Source organism: Anser brachyrhynchus (assembly GCF_964034855.1).
Source record: "Anser brachyrhynchus genome assembly, chromosome: 2".
NCBI lineage: Eukaryota > Metazoa > Chordata > Aves > Anseriformes > Anatidae > Anser > Anser brachyrhynchus.
In genome coordinates this window covers 105,735,443-105,755,836 of record NC_137695.1, presented here as the reverse complement: position 1 = coordinate 105,755,836, position 20,394 = coordinate 105,735,443, and the positions used below count along the sequence as shown (strand labels likewise).

General features: G+C 36.3%; 1 protein-coding gene across 4 annotated transcripts in view; it reads left to right on the top strand.

Annotated features, from left to right (window-relative positions):
• Nucleotides 1-20,394, top strand: part of CEP192 (centrosomal protein 192) — a 65,786-nt gene that overhangs the window by 15,655 nt on the left and 29,737 nt on the right. For 3 of the 4 annotated variants that reach the window (XR_013946625.1, XM_080580334.1, XM_080580336.1), the window contains 15 exons: nucleotides 376-499; nucleotides 2,407-2,537; nucleotides 2,968-4,000; nucleotides 4,127-4,253; nucleotides 5,716-5,887; nucleotides 6,861-7,758; nucleotides 9,316-9,464; nucleotides 11,290-11,520; nucleotides 12,708-12,833; nucleotides 13,736-13,879; nucleotides 14,066-14,129; nucleotides 14,775-14,914; nucleotides 15,046-15,138; nucleotides 16,167-16,282; nucleotides 18,378-18,554. Coding sequence is in view for 3 of the 4 variants with exons in the window: in XM_080580334.1 (XP_080436460.1) it covers nucleotides 376-499; nucleotides 2,407-2,537; nucleotides 2,968-4,000; nucleotides 4,127-4,253; nucleotides 5,716-5,887; nucleotides 6,861-7,758; nucleotides 9,316-9,464; nucleotides 11,290-11,520; nucleotides 12,708-12,833; nucleotides 13,736-13,879; nucleotides 14,066-14,129; nucleotides 14,775-14,914; nucleotides 15,046-15,138; nucleotides 16,167-16,282; nucleotides 18,378-18,554 (3,725 nt within the window). In the remaining variant the exon portion in view is untranslated. The remainder of the gene's footprint in view (nucleotides 1-375; nucleotides 500-2,406; nucleotides 2,538-2,967; nucleotides 4,001-4,126; nucleotides 4,254-5,715; nucleotides 5,888-6,860; nucleotides 7,759-9,315; nucleotides 9,465-11,289; nucleotides 11,521-12,707; nucleotides 12,834-13,735; nucleotides 13,880-14,065; nucleotides 14,130-14,774; nucleotides 14,915-15,045; nucleotides 15,139-16,166; nucleotides 16,283-18,377; nucleotides 18,555-20,394) is intronic. The other variant, XM_080580335.1, reaches the window with a different exon arrangement.

Genomic DNA, 20,394 nt, shown 5'->3' with positions numbered 1-20,394 from the left:
GCTGCAGCTGAACAAAACCTGAGATGTTCAAGGGAGGAAAGTCAAATTCAGTTATGTCCTGCTGACCTGGTAGAGTAAGCATGTTCTGCACTGGTACATTCAAAGGCTGAGAGGCAGAGCATGCCTCCAGGCAGAGTTGATGAGAGCATATGTACTTTCTTTTGTTTAACTGGTACTTTACGCACACACGCACAGGAAGCATATGTATTTTGATTAGGCACTTGCAAGGCTAGGAGGTGTGTTATTTCTCAGCCATACAAAAGCCAAACACCAACTGGGGAGACACTGTGTCTGAAACTGCTTTGCAGGCCCACTGAATGTTTATATTAACGATTACATCTACTAATGCTGTGTTCTGGGGTAACTTTTTTATAGCCATCTTTTGGTTACCATATTACGTCTCCGAAGAAAAGGGAACCTGTCGCTTTGCTAAGACAATCTGATGTATCAGCATGTGACACTCTCCAAGAAACTTCACAGCTTTCTGAAGTGTTTACAGGTAATTATTGAACGGAAGGGTCAGCCTTAGATGGACTGTAGCAGTAGTTAAGAATTCCTTGTATATAGCTAGCAAGGACTATTAAGAAGAACGTGATAGACTCATTCACCAAATCATTTTCGGGGTTGTGGGATTGAAGATGGAAGGATTTCGCACCAACAAAGTACAGAGCCTAAAGAGTTGCAAAAGGGACCATTCTAACACCAGATAGTAGCCGAAGTTTTCTTGGTAATGTGAGCATTTCTAGACACTGGATAAATAACAGTGTCATGTAATAATTTAAGTCTGGTCAGAGTTTTCCTATTGAAAAAGCTATATAAATGTGTTGCCAAAAGAAATGAAACCAGAAAGCTGGTTTGTTTGTCTGTACAGGTATAGAGGATACAGGGAAAGAAATAGAATTGGGCATGAGCTGTCTGTGTATATAGTCTAATTTCTTCCCTACCATCTTTTAAAATAAATATACTTCTGTGAAATCTGATTGACTTTTAAGTAAAAAGAGTTTCTTCCAGAATTTTATATGTAAAAATCACAATATGCACTTTGCATATATTTTTGTATCAACTTAACAAGCTATCCCTAGGAAATAATTAAGAGTACTTGCTCAGAAGACAAGTTCATATTAAAGCATGTCTGCTTCTCTTGATATAGGTGGGGTAACATCAGTATTTGCGAGCCTGTCTGTAGCATTAATGCAGTGACTGTGAAAAACATCCATCAGATTTTTACGGAGCACATGTCCTTGAAAACAACTTTACAGCCATTACTTTCTTCATTCTAGGACCTTCCAAATATTTTTTCAAGAATCTCTAATGATTTTTTTAAGTGTTAGCGTGCTTAAGTTCACTATAAAGTCTGTGTTTTTGTCAAAAAGCAAAACAACAACAACAAAAAAAAGCACAAAACTAGCTAGTTACTGAAGTTTGTGACCACTGTTCAGGTAAATAATAGCTATAACTGTTGCTTTAAATAATAGACAAGTACCCTAATGTGCTCTGTAGTTATTTTGATATGAGTGTTGCTATAAATGGTAGGGGAAGGATGTTTTTAGATCACTTCATGGCCAGGATATCAAGAGTTATTGGCATCTGATTTTTCAGTAGTACTGGCAATGATCTTTATCAGCAGTGTCAGTATGCAATTCTGCTTTAAGGAGCAGTAGATACAGAAGAAGCTGAGAACTTAGCAACCTGAGGGAGGGTATTACTTGAAATGCTAAGTGTATCTAAGCTCCAAATATCTGCTACAAGCAGAAGAGAAATGAAAAATAAATGCTTCATAATTCTTTTCTTATTAAGCTGAGCACTTTTAAAACTGTTAGTGTTCTAGGAAGTCTGGATGTTTTTCTTTAAGCAGAAATTCCTTTGGTGCTATGGTAGTCTATAGATCTTATCAGAATATCTCCTAGTTTGGGTTTGGTATGGTAATCAAGAAGATTCTTAATGGTTTTGATGGTTTCAGAAACACGTCCTCCGAAGCATAATTCCTCCTAAGCATAATCCTTCAAGTTCATTGCTATCTACCTCTGTCAAACCCTCCAGTGTATGAAAAAAAAAGGCTTTACTCAGATGTAACTTTTCTAGTTTTCTACTGGAGTTGTGTTTGTGTTCATGTTACCTTGCAAATACCGTTTTATGAGAAGATTTGTTTAGCTTGGGCTAATGTGATAAACTACCTGAAAATGAAGAGTAATGAGCATGGTATTAATAACATCAGCTAATTATGTGAACTGAAGGTAGACTTCGAGTATTGCACAGACAACATTTGATTCTTGCAGTATTTGTATTTGTGCCATTATGGCAGTTGTTTTTTCCTACAGAGCACTACAGGAGCATGTGTGTCCAATGAATGCTGATGTTCAGACAATGTATTTATAATTAATTATCCATCTTTTTTTTCTTTCTTAGAAGACTTGGAAACACAAACAAAAGAACATGGAAATTCTACCAGCTGTGAAGGTGCATGGCATAGGATGGACACTGCAGCTGGAATACAAAAAAGCATTAATACAGAAGCAGCTACCCAAAGTAACCCAAAGGTATTTCTTTGTGTTTTCTATTAACTGCAAGTATGAACTTCAACAAAAGTCACTTAACACTTACTATCCTTTCTTGGAATAAGGCTAAATTTAAACGTTCGTATCAACTTGTTCCTTTTATATTGATCATTTGAAATCCTAGTGGGTGCCTCTGTTTGTTAGGCTAACTTTGTTAGAATGCCATGATCCTTTAGAGAGTGAGGTGTTACTATCATCATCTCATTTTCCTTTTTTTCCCTTCCTCATTTGGGTTGACAGACCAAGCAGTTCCACGTAGTGTTTATAAAATGAGTAATTTTCTTGTTGTAGTATTTCTTGTTGACAGTAGATTAGAAATGTAGTAACAAGAAATGTGAATGTATTAGGCAAATGCAAAATCACTTAAATAAATTTCCTAATTTGGTGCTTAACCCAATTTCCTTTGTTGTAGGATGGAATTTATGAGGACAAGTTTGAAGGTGGCTTATGTAATCATTCTGATTCTGTCCTGAGTATTAGCACAATTGCATCTGCTATTGCGAATGCTTCCTGCAGTGCTGATCCTACCCAGCTAGCTGCTATGATGATGGCACTCTCAACCAAAAATAAAAAAACATGTTTCCTTCCTGGAATTATTAAAGAGATGGAACTCTCTGCTAATCATGCATTATCTAACAATGTGGAAAACGGTGCATTTGATATGGAAAAATACCTTAGAAAGACAGATGAGCTTGGACATGAAAGTGAATATGAGAGTGTTGTGAAACACGACGCGTCTGTCCAGAACTTTATGACTGATGGCTCTTTACTTAGCAAAGTTAAAAATAAAGATGCTCTTCTAGAAGACTTGTTAAATGATCAAAATGAGCAGCAAGAAATAGATAAGCGATTTCTGGATTATTTTCATGCAGAAAATGATACTCAGAATATCTGTAATCCATCTGATGTTTCCAAGCATGAAGGCAGGACTACTGATAGCATAAAATGTTCAGAAAAGTTGACAGATTTATTAAATAGTAAACATTCACAGTCTTTAAGTGCTGACCTTACATCAGATACGCTTGGTACCTGCTCACCTACAAGAAATGATACACAGACATGTGGAACTTCTTTATCAGCAAAAATAGAAATGTCACAGAGAAGTCTGTTTGCTCACCAGACTGACAGTCTTACTAGCAGATGTTGTACCAGGGAAGATGCAGAAACAGATCAAGCAGCAAATGCTGTTCCTGAACCGCTTAATGGTTTGGAGAGAAGTACAGGAAACACTGTGTCACTCAGCAACTTGAAACCTGCCAAACAATCTGGTAAATATGTCTTAGTAAGTCCTACAAAAGCAAAGCCTGTGCAGAAATTGAACACAGATGAGAAGAAGCAAAGTCCAAAAATAGAGAAGAGAAACAAAGAGGCCAGTACTGCTTGCAGCGGGAATGTGAAACATGTAACTTTTGAGAAGCTCTCCCTGACTTCCCAGAATAGTACTGGTAAGTGAATCTGAAGAGTAATCCAAAAAGGCAAATGTAACCAGTTATAGAAAAGGCTTTTCTTGAAAACAGACTTGCTTCCTGTGCTTAAATAAATATTGTTATTAAATTCTGCTTATTTACCAGAACATCAACCCATTCTTCCTGAATGTGACTTGCAACCTTTAGAGGATGAGCAGTATAGCTTCAGACCTTCAACTTCGCCCCTCATACACTCTTCTCCTAGTGATGCTTCTGGAACAGCATTTTCAGGGTAAATGTTTTGGATTTTCAGGGTAAATGTCTTGGAGCAGGTTATAAGAATTACTAGTGCTTCATGAGGATTTTTGAGTGATCAAGTTTTAATTGTAGCATTGTCCTTGACCTCAGTTTATGTTTATAGATCCTTATTAAACTATTACTTCATTCTTAGACCTAACCTTTCTTTTTGCTTTTAATGTGTGTATGGGGGAGCAGTCTTAAGCAATTGTTAACTTTTTATTTTCCTCACTGGCACGATGAGAGAGATGATGGACAGGAATGTGGTTGTTTCTGCTCAGGATTGTCCAGTAAAGCAAGAATACAAAATACCCAGCATGTTAGCTAGTCAGATTCTTTAGATAACTTCATCATCACAAAAATTTGGATATAAAATACCCTATTTACTTTAACTATTGTTCTAGTGCAATTCATCTACTACAAATAAAGCTATTTGGTTGGTGATTACAATGTCAAACTTTGCAATCATATAGCTAGAACCATATAGACCAATGACGGTGTGGGTGTTTTTTCTTTTTATAAATTACTTGTATTTCAGTCACTTTCATTCTCAGATTCACATCGCTGCTTGTGAGAGAGGGTGGGCTGAAATATTTGTATTGCTTTTGAACACTTCATATTTTGAAGCTGCATCTTGTGTCAAAGATTCCAGGATTTCTTAGCAACTGAAAGGGTAACATTATTTAAATGGCCTTCAGTAATAAGAAGTGCTATATAAATTATAAGATTACAACTAAGCCTGTCATGTAGTCTTAAACATATATATTATGACCATAGCCAGTGGCTATGTATGCTGTCCTGAAAAGAAGAGGCATGGAATTGTTTGCCTTAACTTCTTAAGGTCACTGCCTGATATTTAACTAGAGTTAGGATGTGGTACGTGACCTTAGAATTACATGCTGCTTGGCGTTTTTCAAAAATCAAAAAGTGCAGAAGTATGTGTATTTATGCAAGTGTGTTTTTTTTGGTTAAAGTTGCCAGTGACTTCGATTGTTTTCATGGTACTCGACACATTTTGTAGAACAAGAGTGCCTATATTTTCATGTGTGTGAAACGAAGAGAAACTCAGCAGTGAACAGGAAATACTGATATGTGATGTCTGGGATGTTGAATGATTTCATTTGGCATTCTTTGTTCTAATTGGGTATAAGTATACTTATTTCTTTTAATAACTTACTGTGTTTTTTCTATGACCTTAGCATCTGAGCGTAGCTGTGGAACTCTAATGCTTTGCTTTATGAACTTATGTTTAGCGAAAACGAGTTTCTTTTACATCAAAGCCAGGACTTGTAAAGGTTATTTGATAGCTAATTTTTCATTTCTATTGACTGTAGTAAGCAGAATGATGAAGTAGACTGATTTTAAAATAGTATAGCCATATTATGTAGCATTCATTTCCTTGGGTGTATCATTAAAAATGTATTTTAATACCAGTGTACTTTGAATTTGTTTTTCAGGTCTGAAGCTGATTTTACTTGCACATCGCATTATCCAAAATCTCCTTGCAAGGAGAGCACACTACCTCAGTCAGTTTATTCAAGCCCGAGCATGAGCAGATTAACATATGTCTCCGCATCTGACAGTACACTTAAAAACACAGCTGTAACGCGTGATCCGCAGACACACTGGGTAAGAAAATCTTGATCTGTAATTATGCATTAATTCCCTTTCTTAAAAAACACCCACCTCCCAAAACGAGCTCTTAAATGGTGAACATAATTTTTAACAGTTCATTAGAAAAGCCTTAAGGGTTTCAGAACAGCTTAGTACATACTGTGCATAGGGAAAAGGTATTCTGTTTCTCCCTCTTCTCTCACCCACTCCTGAGTTTTTGGAGATTTAAATTCTGAGCTAGATTTTGATTAGTCACAAACCCTAGTGAATGTGAACATAATCAAACATTCAAAAAACTACTAACCTAAGAAAAAAAAGTTTGTGGGTTTTCTCTATGCATTTTTCTGTATTGCTTATTGAGTCATTCTGTTCTTGGAACACAGTGCAGCATTCCAGTAGCAGTTTGCAGCATCTATATCTGCTTTTGTCACCCCTGAAGCTCCCTTTCTGCTCAGCTTCAGCTGTTGGGAAGAATACTTTTCTTACCCCACCCCTTGAGAAATGTTTATTAATTCCTGTTTTAACTTAATTTTCCCTAAATGATTTCGGGACCGAAACCGCCATTTGTCTATCTCTGACAACCGTTCTGACTGTTTTTACTGCTTTAGCAAAGTGTGTACTCTGAGTGATACTTCTGTTCAGACTTGCAGTCTTACGCTGATTAGGATGATGAGTATTCTTTTATCTCAGTCAGTTGGTTTCTTCAAATCTGGAATCTTTGTTATGCCTCCCCTGCTCCAAAATGTGTGTAAATGTGGATGGAATTTAAAAACAAAAGCTGAAAACCTCTCTGATAGCATCCATCCCAGTGGAAACTTTTTCAAGTGAAGAGCCACAGATGTTATAAAAACAAAACTCCAGACAGGACTTGACAAACTTGATTGCTTATGTTGGATACAATACTGGTATTAGTGTCTGTCTCATTAACCCTATTTACTTTTCTAGAATTTATAATATTTCTAATAATACTGTATATTTTGTTTACTAGAGTGAAAATGCAAGTGCACTTAGTACAACAATAATTCGAGCCAGCCCAACACCTTCACAGGAACATGCCAATGAAAATGTAGAAGACTACTTGTGCCAAAGAAACCGAAAAGGAGTGCTGTTTAGTGTTGATGAGAAATCAGAAGAAAACGATCTTGCAGCTATTAAAAGAAAACTTGAAGATGAAGTACAGGGCCAAGAACTGTCCAAGGAAGGTTTACCAAAGAATGAAAAGCCGCTTGCATCTATTCCTTCAAATGTAGCAGCAAATCATAGAGAGTTAGACCCTGTTAAATCAGCTTTGTCAAGTAAATTTTGCAGCTTCGAGCCACTTTCTGTAAATGTTGATGCAGAAGTGTGGCAGGATCATACAAACAAAGCACAGAGACAAGGATTACCATCCTTAAATGTATTACCTATGTTTCCTGGCTTAAGAACTTATATTCCATTAAATCAAAACTCATCTGGTGAACAGTATATTCCTATTTCAAGCTTTAAACCCCATGTCGCTACCTCTGAAAGCCAAGCAATTTCTTCTGTTCCCACGTTGCTTACAGGACATTCTCTTGCAACGACTCCATTTGTACAACAGCATCTGGGAAATATGCCACCTACTGGAAGTACAGTTCTGTCTCAGTTTCATGGCTGCAGCTCTGCAGGTTTTGGTCTTCCAGCAGGGCTTCCTTGCTCTACTATCCCAGCAGGACATGTGGAGAATCCAGTTCCAGTAGGAATTCCTTTGGGTTCAAATCTTGGTCCTGGCTCTTTGGGTGCAGCTTCGCTTTGTAATCCACATTCTGCTTCCTGGAACAAGAATATCTTAAACCTGAAATCATTTGCTGGACAACCTCTTGGAACTAGTAGAAAAGAGTGGGACTTTTCGATGTCACCTGGTCTTGGTAAGGCTTTTAAAAAGTATGCTGAAAACATTGCTTTGGACAACAGTGGCTAAAATTATTAAGGTGGCAGTACACTAAGTGTAACCACAACTATTGTTTATGCATCTTTGATATTTTTTAAAATGGTATTGCTAGTTTTTCTTATTTAATCATGTTTTCTAAATTCAATGTCAATTTTTATAGTCCTCCTAATGGTCTTAAAAGGTATTTTTCATAGTCTAAAGAGGCTAGATTTCAACATTCAATCTTTTTACGTTTGTTTAAAGGATCTAGCACTGTCTTCGATCTCATACTTTCTGCTGTTTCTCTGTATCTTGACTTACCCCTAAATCAAAGCAATGTAAATTATTTCAATTCAGAGATTTTTCTTAATCTGATCTGTTTAGTTGCTTTTTCTGATTTTTTTTCTAGTTAATTTTTTGAGATAAAATGACAAGCTAGTGGGGTTGAAGGTTTGCATTTGTAATACTCTATAGGTGATTTTCTATTTAGTAATCAATAAATCTTTGATCTTGTTAATGCAGTTTAAAATAGTAACACTTGAACAGTTTTACTCCTTATCTTTAATTGCTGGCTTCTTGTACTTGCTTTTGAACTTCTCTGAATATCTGTGCAGTGTAGACTTGATTTTTTGGCAAATTTGATTTTTTGAACTTGAAATTAAATTCCAATGATGCTAGTCTTAGTTCATATTTTCACCTTCATGTTTGTGTTTGAATTTTCTGTTTTGGAGGGTTAATAATAATTTGTGGCCTTAGAAATAAAACCTATTGTTCAAGTAACTAAAATTTTACTCCAGGTAAAGTCGTACATGTGTCTTCCTAACTGAGAAGTCAATTTTTTAATTTGACATGAGTACCCATTAGTGGGTTTGTGGATAATTAATCTTTGGCATGCCACAGAACTCTTACCTCATTTTGTTGTCATTATAATGTTGCGTTTCGTCTGAAAGAGTTATTTTGAATATTTTAGAAGTAAGGACCTCCTGGAAATAAAATACTTGATTTAGGATTTCTTTTTGATTTGGAGATGATTTTTGATGGCAGCATTTCCACAGCAAAAATCTACTCTAAGAATACTCAGTGTTTTCTGTAGCGTAAGCTTGCCTAAACAGCTTTTTAGGTAGCAATTCTACTCTAGTAAAGGAAAAAAAGTCCTTTTTGGTCACATTAAATGTCCTAAAGAAGTTGTGGTATTGATGCTTGTATTTTGGTCGTTCGGGCTACTACTGATTAAACTGTGAAAACAGTGTTTTATATAAGGGGTGTGTGTGTGTACACCCACTTTGTGGGTTAGTGACTGCATGGGATGGCCTACTTCCGTAAGTATTTTTGTGTGTGATACTTGAATTCCAAGTTACATGCAAAGAAGTAATTGATTAACATCCTGGATATCAGGCTGGTGGAAAACATTCTTATGTAAACTATAGTTGTCAAACGTTGCCTTGATACAAGGAAGCATTTGGCAAATGGGTTTACAAACTTGATGTGGTGACAGCCTGAGTGCTGATTTGCTTGTGGATACTTGGAGCTAACAGGAGCATATTTTCTTCTGAAGGACATGTAAAAGTACCAGAAGAGCTGAAGTTCCCTAATGCCTGTTGTGTGGGAATTGCCTCACAGACTGCTCTTAGCATCTTTAATCCAACTGAACGGTGGCTGCAGGTCAGCATTGGAATACTCAGTATTTCAGTAAATGGGGAAAAGGTAAGAGTTTTTTAAATAAAGTTGTAAGCATAACACTGTAACCTTATGAGATGTCATACTGTAAAATTAGAGCCCTCTAGAGAATTGTAAGTTCTTTCTGTTTTATAGTTAAGGCAGACAAAAGCAGTGGTACCCTCTTTCAGGCAGGCCACCTGATTTATTCTAATTAGTAGAAATAATAGGGGTAAATACAACATGATGGGGTTGACTTTTAAAATTATTTTGCACGTGTAAATTGTGTTAAGTTGTGTAGCTTCCTACTTATTCGTTCCCATCTTTGTGTGGAAAAGAAATTATCCCTAGAAATGCAGCAACTATCCTCTCTGGGGATGCTTTCTAATATAGTTTTTGGAGTTTGCTCCCATTTTTCTCAAAATCTCTGAATCTCGTGTGACAGGATAAGAAAGACTTGGAGCAGGCTTCAAGCTAGATGACTGTGGGTTTTATGTATCTTGTAGACCATAGACTGGATATCTTGGACTTTTTCATTTACTTTTGTCGGCACAGTAATAGTTCCAGACAGAAAAGATCTCAAGAGCATGCCAGTGACTTAGATTAAAAGTCTACCAGTACTGTTTCCTCCACTGATGAATACTCTTCGCAGAGGAGAATACGGCAACAGGACAAGCATAGTATGCTTTGAGCTTCTGACAACTGGACACGTGGGAACTTAGGAGCTAGGTGTTATTTCTGCTCATAGCTCTCAGTGGACTGTTCTCTATCTTGCTAATCTTTTGAAATTGTTTAGGGACGTCCATAGTTCAGTTCAGTTGTAGGTTCTATGCAATTTTTATTTACTGGTCCTTTTTACTAAGAGATAAGACAATAATTCATTTTGTGGGAGTTAGAAGCTGTAATATATAAGCATATTGTACATACGGATCCATGCATCATTTCTTGGTATGTTTATTTTCTAGCAGGTGTAGCACATGTTTTTCCAGGAGAATGACTTCTGGTTTTATTGTCATTTCCTCCTAAGAAATAAAAACAAACAAAATCACTAATCCACAAGTCTGTTTTTGTGTATGTGTAGATGTATATGTACATGGAAGTTTGATTTATTTTCTTACATTTTCATAGTTGCTCAGTATCAATAGGATCTTAGGCAACTGTTCAGAACTCAGACTCTCTTGTACTAGGTGGTGATTTTTTTTATGAAATTACTTTACAATGGACAGTCACATCTCAATCGTTTACATGAAGAAATACACGCATTCAATTTGTCTGCTGCACAATGTAATGAAAATTCTTTTTTTCAGTCAGGTTACCTTTGAGATGCACAGAGTATGACTTGCAGATGGTCACTCCTGCTTACAAATTATATATGAATATGTTCAACAGAAACTTTAGGATTTACTAGGCTAGTAAAAAACTAAGGCTAGGATTTACTGCTGATCTCCATCCTATCAACCTTTCCCTTAATCTTCCCCCACACTTCTTCCTCCCATCTTTGGCCAAAAGCACCAAGTAAAATTGGTTTCTTTTAATTATTTTGCTGATTAATTTTTTTCCAAAATCAAAACTCTACTTCTAAATTCTTTTTCAAAAATAATAAATACTATAATCCCAATCCTAATCTTCTAGTAGATGCTGGAAAGGAAACCCCAGCAACTTTCAGGCTGACTAATCTAACTTTTAAAACAAATGCCTACAGTTGGGTGAGATGGAAGTGGGATGTAATTATGATGATGCAAGAATTAATGTTGAACAAAACCACATACAGGATGTTTGTGTTGAGCAGTGGTGCCAGACGAATATAGTAATTTGAAAGAAGCTGTCCTCCAGCAAAAGGCTTGTTGAAATTGACATAGATTTTGTTTTTCAGGTGGATCCTGCGAAATATCAATGTCTTGTGTTCAAGAACAAAACTATCATAGGACCCCATTCTACTGATGACCTGAAAATACTTTTCCTACCTTGTCATTCGGGGATCTTTCAGTGTATTCTCAGCATTTCATCTTGGCCAGTTTCTGCAGATGCTGAGACAATCGTTCAGGCAGAAGCTTTGGCAAGTAGGGTAGTTCTGACAGCAGTTGCTGAAAATCCTCATTTAGAAGTAAGTAGCCAGTTGCGTTTTTTAATTGGAATTTTATGAATACTTTAATGGCTCTGACAAAGAATAGGAATGTGAAGTTGTTCCTCAAAGGAACCTAGAATTTCTTATGTTAGGGATGGGTAGGGAATATAAAAGAATATTTTTTAGAAACTTATAACTACTTAGGAAGTTTTAATTATGGAAGAACACCTAGCTGAACACGAAGAATTCATATACAACTGTGAAAATAATTAAACAGTACTGCTTTTTCATTATTAAAAGAATGGATGAGGTCTTTAACATCTAATGCTTTTTCAGTATACATTACCTACTGTGTTGGACATCATTTAGCATTAAAACATAGTGAAAAGCATTCCAATTGTAAGTTTTATTTTTTCATTTTTTAATTACATGAAGTGGGTTTTGTCATGGTTAGTTATTCCTTTGGGTTTATTTATGGCTGTAGAGAATCTTTTCAGAATAGTTCATAATTAAAAATAAATGGGTATATGGAATGCTTTATCATCTGTCTTACCGTAAAAAACAGCTAGATGGGAGGTAGTATACTAACTCTAAGAACTAAATTTGGATTTGTGCAGTTGCACATTTAAGAGTCTGGTCAGGCAGAAGTGTGCATGATGCTACTTTTGGAGGTGTCTCAGCAAATTATGTGGTTGTCTGTGACCTTGCTGACAAAAGTCAAATTGTCAGTATATTAATCACAGCTAACAATTTTTTTCATGTTACCCTGAACTGTTAACCTACTTGGCCTAAGTAAGCATTTTAAACAAGTTTTAATGATATTCTAGTTGAATATATAGGAATAGATGCACTATTTTCATACTTAGTTAATTTGAATTTAACTTTCAATGTAACTTTCATAAGTAGTTTGACAAAATCCATCGTTGTCCATGTTCTTCATTCAAACTTGCTCCATTTTTAAATTAAAAGTAAACCATACTATACCTCTACATATCTTGTTATCTTATTGAGATGGTAAAGTGTACCAAATAAAAGCTGTATTTTGCTACAGATCACAACACAAAGTATTTTTATAGAAACAAAATTAACCCCTCTTTAGTTATTTTCCTGAAGTTTAACTAGCTAAAATGTTACAGTTAACGTAATGTAGTGTCCTGCTGCTTTTGTATGCTGGTGCATTTTGGTGCTTTTCCATCCTTATGATTTCTGCTTTGCCTTAAAACCAGGTGGAAACAGGAAAACAAGATTATCTGGATTTTGGTGACTTGACTTCTGGCAGTTGGAAGGCTCTTCCACTAAAACTTACCAACAAAACCCATGCTTTTGTGCCAATTAGACTGATTATTAATGCAGTAAGTACAGTAAGCATCTTGTATGTGAAAGTTAACTTCTTGTGATACTGAATTTTAATAAAACCCCTTGTGGTGTGTATGTAAATGAGAAATATGCCCTTGACACTAGATGAAAAATCCCAAGGAGTCTAAAGTTAGTAAGGAAATAATTTTCACTGGGTGGTAATCTGATTCAGCTGTAATGGTACCAACAAAAGCGCTTCTGGAAAAAGTTGAACCTCTTTTTTTCCCCCCTCCTTTTGTAAATCAGCACAGCCACAATCTGTCCAGGTGTTGCATGATTTGAGTCAGTAGTTGAGCAGATAGCGAAAGAATGGTGTTGCCTAAACCTTCCTTTAGAGAAGATGGAACTATTCAAGTGGAAGCTGATGACTGAAACAAGCAGCCTTGCTTCACAGCAAGTTGAACAAGTCCTGTGTTCCTCTGCAGGAGTGAGAGTGAGACTCTGCCTGCTCTCTCCCACTAGGCAGGAATGCCCTGCATTGTAGGCTACAACATGCTCCCCTTTGCGTCTCTGATGCAATGCAGATTCTGCGTTGGTGGCTAGACTGGCTGCTTTTTGTGCTGTCTTGTTCCCTTATGTGGGGACAGCAGGGGAAGGACTGGCCTTATATTAAGGTTGGATCATCTCCCCAGTGACTGGTCAGGTTTGGCCTTGCGTAGCCAAACTTCTCGAAGCCTTCCACTAATGATTGTCTCCTTTTACTGCAGAAGGATTTCTGACTATCTTCAGAATGTTTTCTGGACTGTAGCATACCAACTAAAACTACAGGCTAATCTCTAATTATTTTTCCAGACTAGTTTTACTGCTTAGAGATGGCTTTCCATTTCTCAGCTCTGTCAGTATTCTTGTTAGTGACAATAAGAGTTTTAATACATTCAAAACTTTATTTTGTGGACAGAATGCAGTAGCTTGGCGTTGCTTCACGTTTTCCAAGGCACCAGTTAATCCTCCTAGTGAGCAGTCACTCCAAATGGATACGGTTTCTCAGATAGCAGCTCCATCAGTTGTAAATCATGTCATCCATGCAAGTTACGATGGACAAGTAAGTAGTTTGAGTTGACTGATTCTCACTGTTACTGTCTGAAATGAGTTCTGAACATCTGAATTCACAGTAATGATCTCTACAGAGCCTACCTATTTGAGTAGTGTTTTATTGCTACAAGTTTCATTATATTTCTCTTCAAAATCTGTCTACTCCATGAGATGAGTCAACCAATTTCTTTTTCAGGATCCTGAAGCTCTAACTGTTTGGGTTCTCTTCCATGCACCTAAGAAACAAATTTCTTGTTCAGGTATAGTAATTTGATTTTCATTTTTAACTAAAACAAATTTGACTTTTAATGTATGCACATGTTAAAATTGTAGAAACAGGCTGCAAATTTGAAATTAAACAGTCTTTGGTTTGTGTCCTAATGTTTTGGGTATCATGTTTAAATTTAGTACCTGAAGGAGAAGGCATACTTCTATGTCTTAATCTTTTAGATGTTAACAGGGGTACTTACATTTCCATATCAGGCTGTATAAAGTGGTTATCTACTTCAAGATGTGTGAAATTCCCTCTTCTTTTGCTGAGAGGAATTAAATAATCGCTTAAGAAAATGCTGCAATATGGATGAGAAATTTGAAAAAAAAAAATCTTTTTTTTTCCCCTGGATTCCTCAGAGAAATAGCATATCAGCTAGTTTAGCTAGTATGCTTTTTGGTTTGCTTTAGAAAATTTCAGCCATATTTGGCAGAAAGGGAAAAATCTTAAATAACATCCTGTGAGACTTTACCTGTAGGTTTGCGTGTTGTCAGAGTGATAGGGAGAGCTTATATCAATATCCCCACTTGAGAGTAAGGTGTCTCAGTTCAGCTACTGATCAACACGTCCATAGGAATGGCCTCTGCTGCTAGCATACTTGCTTGAGTTCTGTGATTGATGGAGTTGTTCCTAGATCCCTTGGGTCCAGCAGATGAATTCTTGGCAAGAGTCGATGTGGAATTGGATAGTCCGGGACCTAGCAGTGTGATTAAAAGTATTCCTCTTCGAGCAAGAGCTGGAACAGCGAGGATACATGCTCCAAAGGACTTACAGGTTTGCATGTATTTACAAAGTATGTTCTAAGAATAGTTTGCTTCTTCCAGTAATATGTTTTTATAATACATTATATTTTATATTTTTATATTTATGTGTACACACATACATACACAATTTTCCATTTCCAGACAATACATCTGTCTACTACTGTGGGTTCAACAGCCAAACAGCAGCTGCCATTGAAAAATGCTGGAAACATTGGTGTATACTTGAAAGTTAAGGTAGGCTGGCTTCTCCATCTTGAAATCATGTGTTCTGTGCCATTAATGTTGTATTTGGAAAAAATAGTTAAGCCTTGAGATCCTAGCTTAACTGGTTTACAAGTTGACATAAAGAGAATGAAAGATAACAGATGAGTTTGTACAATTGGAAAAAAACAGATGAGAATTTTGTTGCTCAGCTTTGATTATATTTCTTTTAACAAATATACTTTTTAGGTATGTTAATGAATAGATTTTTAACAAACTTATAATGTGTAGAAGTAGTGAATCCTGCACTACACAGCTGATGTTAATTAGCTCATGAAGTAGAGTTTCTTTAGAACAAGTAGGAATATTAGCATTGGTAAATGTTTTTTATTTTTTTTTAATAAAGCTGCATTAGTTTTCTATAGACAGCTTGCCAAGTTAGGTATGAAGCTGAGTTCTTTTCAGGTATATACGTTCTTTTCACCTTACTATAATTTGTCTGAAAATCCCTGGAGAGTCTGGTCCCATACTGAAGGGTAATGACACATTTGAAACTAGCACTTTGAGGTCAAAAAAAAAAGGAGCAGTTAGGTCCTATTTTAGTTATACATATATTATGTATGAGTATAAAACAAAGTAGATGGCTGTGAGCACAAAATTTCTTGGAACAGAGGCCATGGAGATAGGTGCATGAGTAGTGCCACAAAACTTACGTTAATGTAATGTTAAGAGTTGGTACCCTATGTTGAGGCTAGTGCTGTTACTTAGCTAGTAGTGTATCATTGCCACGTTGTAGTTACTATTCAATTCTTTAAATCTCCTCGTGGCTCTTTTACTGTTGTATGCACAGTTGTCTTCTGCTAGAGATATTTATGCTGTCCAACTGTTGGAAGAATTTAGCTTGTGTGAGATAGTGTGAAAAAGTTCCGAAGCTGTCAGGTATATCTAAGCTATCTGAATTGCATGTATGACAGAGGGACAGCCAGATTGCATTGTATGTTCTAAAAGTATTTACTGCCCTTAAATTAACCTTCCCCATTTGTCCCCCCATTCACCTTCAGACATCAAATCAGGACAGCTGCTTTGCTGTTGAACCTGGCGATCTCTTCCTTCTTCCTGAAGAAGAACGAGAAGTGACTGTGATGTTTTTTCCAAAAACTGTAATGTCTATACAAAGGTAACATAACTGATTTTATGCTGCCTATTTTAAATGGTTACTTTCAACCTTATGGTCATGAACAAATGTGTCTCCCCAGCAGGGGACATTGTGGAGAGAACTTTACGTTGCGTTGCTTTCTTGGTTCCCCATTCATGACTAGATTTTTGCTAAGCATCGCCTGTTCCATAGATTCCCTGCCTCGTTTGCTGTGCATAGCTTAACATTTAGGCAATTTTCCCTGTCACAAATCAGCAGCTATCTTGAAACTTGTTGTTTTAAAAACAAAACAAAAAACAGTAATTCCCTCAGTACCTTTTGTGGTACTTGCTTCTAAAGTACAGCAAAGTTTTAAAATACTTAACTTGTGCAGCCCCTTCAGTACCTTCCCTTTCCTTCATCTAGTTGAGTCAAGGGAAATAATTTTTCTGTTCTACAGCTGAAAACCTGAAGCAGAGATCATCAAAAGTATTAATTTTGGCTGCTGTAACTGAACAGAGGTTACTACGTAAATTTTGTATAATCCTAATGTGTGTATTTAACTTACGAATGGAAAATATATGAATAATTACACTTATATATAAATAGTTTATATAGTTTATAATAAATATAGTTTTAAAATAGTTTAATAAATACTAGTTTAGTATAAATAATAGTATAGTGTATATATGGTATAGTAAATAGTATAAATAATAACAGTTTAATAAGTATAGCTTATAATAAAACTTCCTCTAAAATAGAGCAAGGATAGACAAAATCTGTCCAAAATATGTTCAGCTTCACTATCTAGCTTAATTGGGCATACCCAGTGCATTAAATTAAAAGCTGAGTTCTGTGCTAATGACAGTATGATCCTAATGGATAGGCATGCGAAGTGATTGATCTGTGCTTTCCTGTGGCCTTGTGCATAACTGCTTTGCTTTACAGCCTCTAGGTGCTCAGCAGCGTTAGAACCTTTTAAGTTCACTTGCAAATGCTGCCAAATGACTACTAAACTATCTAAAGCAGTAATGAGAATTCCTGTTCCCTGCTGGTGGGATACAGGACTGTCAGTAGGCATCACAGGAATTCAAGGACAGCTAGACAGAAGTTCTTGAGTTTCATTCCTGGCTTGAAGTGGGTCTGTGCTATAGCAAATTCTTCAGCCTGTTCCTTGTGAGCTTGGTATCCTTACTGCTTTCTGCCTTTTTTTCTAATGGCTTTTTTCCTCTTTTTGCTTTTTTGAATGTTTGTTTCTTGTTCCTTGTATCATTGGTTAGGTAATTTCAATCTTTACTTCCTTCCCTGTATATACTTCAGTTTTCTTGTTTTATTTCTCTGCTGATTTTCTGTCTTTTTTTTACTTAGGTGGCACTTTGGCTTTCCTTGTTCTTCTGCTTTCTTTTTTTTGTTTAGTTTTCCCTCCCAGTTTTGTTTGATAGTTTGGTCCAAATTTTCTATTCAGTACTAGCCTATTTCATTCTAATTCATTATTTAAATCTGTACCCTTGATGCTCTCATTTGTCTATTTCTCTGTTTTGTCTGAAGAAGGCAGTAGTCATCCACACTGTGCTTGTGTCCTGCCGCATAGAGGCTCTGTCATGAAAAGCTAGCCTTATCCATAGGCACACTGTCCCAGGAAACAAACTGAAGAGAGAACCTTGATTTTTGTGGTTTAAAATGCTATGGAATTTTGAAACTCCTGGGTGTATTGCACTTGTGAAACTTCACTGAAACTTTACAAGCATTACAAAAGGCATTTCTGTACTGTACAAAGAGACAACCAGACTTCATGGTTTCTCTCCAAGGTTAGTCTGTCAAAATAATCAGAAATCAGCAAGGGGAAAAAATATTTTCTTTAGCTGTAGTCTCTGAAACACTCAACTGAGCCATGCCCAGATGAAACACTTCAGACGACAGTATGAGGTACGTGCGGCACACATGCCTGTAGCCTGAAGGATTTAAGTTCTGTCATACTTAAAAGCTCTGCCATGCTTAGTAAAATAAAAGTGCATTTTCTCCTCAAGAAGGTAGTTAAAAAAGGCCTATCTACAGTATTTTTTTCAGTTATGTTTTATTTTCACCAGCTAATCTTGTTCTGTGATTGAGTTAAAAATTATTTAATTATTTTTTAAAGTGTTTTGAAAATCCTTGTTCTGCCATCTGGGCCTCAGTATGAAGTGGTGATGAAAGGTGAGGTGGAGTCTGTGGAAAATAGACCTGTGTCTACAACTGCCAGCTGCTCAGACATCCCACCCATTCTCTCGAACAAGCAGTTCATTGCTTGGGGAGGAGTAAAACTTGGAGGATCAGTGTAAGTAAAACTTAAAATAAGTAAGTGCAATATAATATAGAATATCATGCTATTTGCAGCACAACTTCTGTACTGTTCCTGTTCACGTAATAATCCACAGGTGATAAGCTAAGCTGTTTGTACACAAGTGAGAGAAGCAGTATATTACAAATTTTATTTTTGGACAATAAATTTTTGGAAACTAATTGTGATCTTGTTTAAGGCTTCTTTATTCAAGAGCCTTTAGTTCTTGTTTAAATAATACCTGATTCTGTAAGACTTGTGTGTAATGTAAGTAGAAATGTAATCGAAAATATTTTCCGGATAAGATGGAAACATTCTATTAGTTCTTATGACGACTTTCTCCTGCTAGAAATATCTGTTTTTCTTCAATTCATTAAGTCTAGAAGAATCCAGTCTGGTAATGACAGTCTGAATAGCACAGTGTTGAACTTCCCTGAATTTATTTGAATTTGATTGTGTTCTGATATTAAAACCACTGGTGACTGAGAATCCATTGCATCCCTAAACCATGATTATTTATCCTTCAGGCTAGTTCTTGTCTGAATTTTTATGTAGTTTCAAGATTCCAGTTTCACTATTCCAAGATTCAGTAAAACTTTTCATAATTGTTGAGATATACTTTATTGCTTCTTTTGTGTGTCAAGATTGCAATTTTTGCAAATCTCTGGACTTCTACTAAGTATTACTTTGGGGACTAATGCACTTTCGTACTAATACTGAACTTCTCAAGGAATCATAGTATCATTAAGGTTGGAAAAACCTCCAAGATCATATGATCCAACCATTGCCCTACTACTAATGTCACCCAATAAACCATGTCCCTAAGCACCACGTCCAACCTTTCCGTAAATACTTCCAGGGATGGTGACTCCACCACTTCCCTGGGATGTTACCAGTTACCATTCTAAAGTGACCCATAGAACCACTTCTGATAGATGTATTTTTTGTCACGATAGTGGATTTCTAAAATAGTAGTTTTGTTGTTTTGTGTTTTGGAATGATTTTCTCAACTCTATTTTTTGTTCATCCTGAAAAGTAGTTTTGACTCTCAAAAACTATTAGGAAGCTGAACTTCTTAAAATTTTTGTTTCAGTAGTGTACAAAACAGCGTATGCTGCTGAAAACTGAGGAGAGGCTTTTGTCTCTCTCCCTCCTGTTTGCTCTAAATGCAAAATCCTTCCTCTTGTTTTTACCAGCTTTGGGGCTTATTAGATCGTTATGTTGATTGGTTTTTGACTCACTAAAGCAAAAAAGGCACTAGCTCCTCTTGCTGGAGAGTTTTCCTACCTCTGAAGAAGGATCTGAGTACTTGGAAGCCTGGTCAATGCCAGGACGTATCAGAGGGGAAAAAATGCTTTTTGATCAGCTTCATCCTGCCAAGTGGCCATAACTTCCTGTGGTACAATCCTATTGAAGAGCACATGAAAAGGAAACGTTATCCTTAATTTAGTTCTCTACCACTGTTCCAATGAATCTGGGTTGTGCTAGTTACAAGACTGCTTTTGCATAAGTGAGTGGTTCTGGATAATCTGATAACATTTCTGTCTTAAAATGGTTTTCATTTTTTGAATTTTTAAAGGAATTTTGGTATTGACACAACTGCTGTGTTCTTTGATAGTTCAAGTTGCTATTTACAATACTTAAACTTCAGAAAAACTATATATATATACACACACATTTTTCTGCTGTATGAGGACCAACGTGTAATGATGTATAATGCTGTAAAGTCTGTTTGAGAATATAGAAGTAACTTTCTAGCTAATACATTCTGTTGTACCAGGAGGTCATGTTTTTTATGAAATGGCTTCAATTGTCCCATTTACATTGCTTCCATGAA